Source organism: Elephas maximus, chromosome 4, assembly GCF_024166365.1.
Source record: "Elephas maximus indicus isolate mEleMax1 chromosome 4, mEleMax1 primary haplotype, whole genome shotgun sequence".
NCBI lineage: Eukaryota > Metazoa > Chordata > Mammalia > Proboscidea > Elephantidae > Elephas > Elephas maximus.
Window position 1 is genome coordinate 113,286,930 of NC_064822.1, and position 2,732 is coordinate 113,289,661.

Below are 2,732 nucleotides of genomic sequence, written 5' to 3' on the forward strand. Positions count from 1 at the left end.
CACAAACCAGGCATATTCCAGCAAAAAGGCTCCTCACATCTCTTCAGGAAACCCTCCGCCTATGCAACCATGTTATCAGGAGGGTCCAATCCCTGGAGAAGGACAACGTGTTTGGTAAAGTACAGGGTCAGCAAAAAAAAGAAGACCCTCAATTAAGTGGGTTGACACAGTGGCTGCAAAAATGGGCTCAAGCAAAACAACGATTGTGAGGATAGCGCAGGACCAGATTGTGAGGACGGAGCAGTGTTTCATCCTGTTGCACGTAGGGTCACTATGAGTTGAAACCAACTCAATGGCACCTAACAACAGCCACAACAAGCAACCACTTTACTGGGTTAGAAATGCTTTCGCTTGATTAAATACAGGAAAGACAAAACAAAGATATAACCTTGTATTTTAAACATTTTTCTTCCTAATCTGAGATAATTTAAAGTACAAAGACATGATCTAACCCTTTGAAGATATTTTGCTTAGGTTAAATATAATCAGAGACCAGCATAAAATACTACTGGACAAATCCTACCCTGTTATGAAAAGTGAGCAGTTCAGTAAGATGGGAAAAGCAAAGAAAAAGGTGACTGGAAACAAAACAAAACAAAAACGTTTTAAAAAATATAATAATCTGTAAAATAGGGGGTGCTAATAGCTGTGCTATGAGTTGTGTCTTTTTTTTGTTGTTCTTGTTGTTGTTTGTTTGTTTTAATAGCTGTGCCACAAGGCAATAATATTGAGAAATAGTGTATGAAACAAGGTACGTGATGAGTGACTTGTTTTTTGTTTTAGTTGCCAGCTTTATAAAGAGTTTCTAATCAGGGAATTATAAACCTAAGATTCATATTTAAATATTTCCAGTAAACTTCCATTATCCAAATGTAAAATGCACTACAATAATACTGCTTACATCTTTCATTCAGGTTCCACGCTAGCTTCCTTCTTACAGCCCTTCTCTCTTCAGAGCCAATCGCTCTTGACCTGACACAGGTAGTGATGAGAAATCATACAGATATAACAACATTCACGCAGCTGGGGTTGACAGATGACCCAATTCTACACATTGTGCTTTTGATATTTTTATTTCTCACCTACATTTTGAGTGTAACTGGGAACCTGACAATTATCACCCTCACACTTTTAGATTCTCACCTTAAGACTCCCATGTATTTTTTCCTCCGAAATTTCTCTTTCTTGGAAGTGTCATTCACCACTGTCTGTGTGCCCAGATTTCTGTACACCCTGACAACTGGAGACAAAAGGATTACCTATAATGCTTGTGCCACACAGATGTTTTTTGTTGTCCTCTTTGGAGCCACCAAATTTTTTCTCCTTGCTGCCATGTCCTATGATCGCTATGTGGCCATCTGTAAGCCCCTGCATTACACAACCATCATGAACAGTAAGGTCTGCACTACCCTTCTTCTCTGCTCCTGGTTTGCTGGCCTGTTGATCATCCTCCTACCTTTTAGTATGGGTCTCCAGCTGGAATTCTGTGACTCAAATCTCATTGATAGTTTTGGCTGTGATACGTATCCTGTTTTACAGATATCCTGCTCAGACACAATGCTTATAGAAGAAATTGCCTTGGGTTTTGCCATGGTAACACTAATTATTACCCTAATTGGTGTGGTTCTTTCATACACATACATTGTCAAGACCATTCTAAAATTCCCTTCTGCCCAACAAAGAAAAAAGGCCTTTTCTACATGTTCTTCTCACATGATTGTGGTTTCCATGACCTATGGCAGCTGCATCTTCATCTACATCAAGCCTTCAGCAAAGGAAGGAGTGGCCCTTAATAAGATGGTGTCAATGCTAGCCACTTCTGTTGCCCCTTTGCTTAACCCATTCATTTATACACTTTGAAACAAACAAGTGCAAGAAGCCTTCAAAGACACTGTTAAAAAAATTGCATTTCTCACAAAGAAGTAAGAGACAATTAATGCTTTGTGGCCGAGCTTAAATCTGAATAACCCATAATCATCTTTCATGACATTACCACACACATTGTTTCTTCCTATTCTGTACAGTCATCAAGCTAGACTTTCCCCTCAAATATTTTTCTATTATGATCAGAAAAAAGAAAAAAATCAAGCTATTTAGTTTACCTTCTTTTAATCTTCCTTTATTAAGAATAATAAATTTATGCATTTATCAACTAATGCATTTATCTCAGCTGGATTCTGAAAATTCTCAGTGATATAAAAAGGAAATGCAATTAAATAAAATCTGCTTCTGGCCATATGAAGTACTCATGATGTGGATTCTAAAAGGCCAGAGAATATTTCTCACTTGTAGGGAATATTCAATGTTCAGGCTCCAGTTTTTTAAGAGTAACTGGAAATTCTTTACTGCAGCTTAAACCATGGTATGAAACAAAATTGGGCACTCCAGAGCTCTCCTTTTCAATGTAAAAGTTTCAGGATATTCCTGCATTATTTCCTAGTTCATTTTTAGGATTAAGTAAAAAGGCTTAATGGGAAAATCACAAAGACAATGGAGATAGATTCTTCTTTCTTTTAAATTAACTTACTCACTTTTGGGACATTATTTGGGTTTAGTTTATCTTGTGGAGCCCCTGAATGGTGCAAACAGTTAAGTATTAAACTACTAGCTGCAAGGTTGGTGGTTTGAACTCACCCAAAGGCACCTCAGAATACAAGACTGGACATCTGGTTCCAAAAGGTAACAGCCTTGAAAACCCTATAGAGTAGTTCTACTCTGAATACGTGGGATCA

The 2,732-nt window shown here is 37.7% G+C and overlaps 1 protein-coding gene across 1 annotated transcript; it reads left to right on the top strand.

The window, feature by feature from the left end:
* The first annotated feature begins 987 nt into the window (after window positions 1-987).
* LOC126075621 (olfactory receptor 6C2-like) lies at window positions 988-1,860 on the top strand. Its single transcript, XM_049883460.1, has one exon. The coding sequence runs from the start codon at window positions 988-990 to the stop codon at window positions 1,858-1,860; it is 873 nt and encodes a 290-aa protein (XP_049739417.1).
* The last annotated feature ends 872 nt before the right edge of the window (window positions 1,861-2,732 follow it).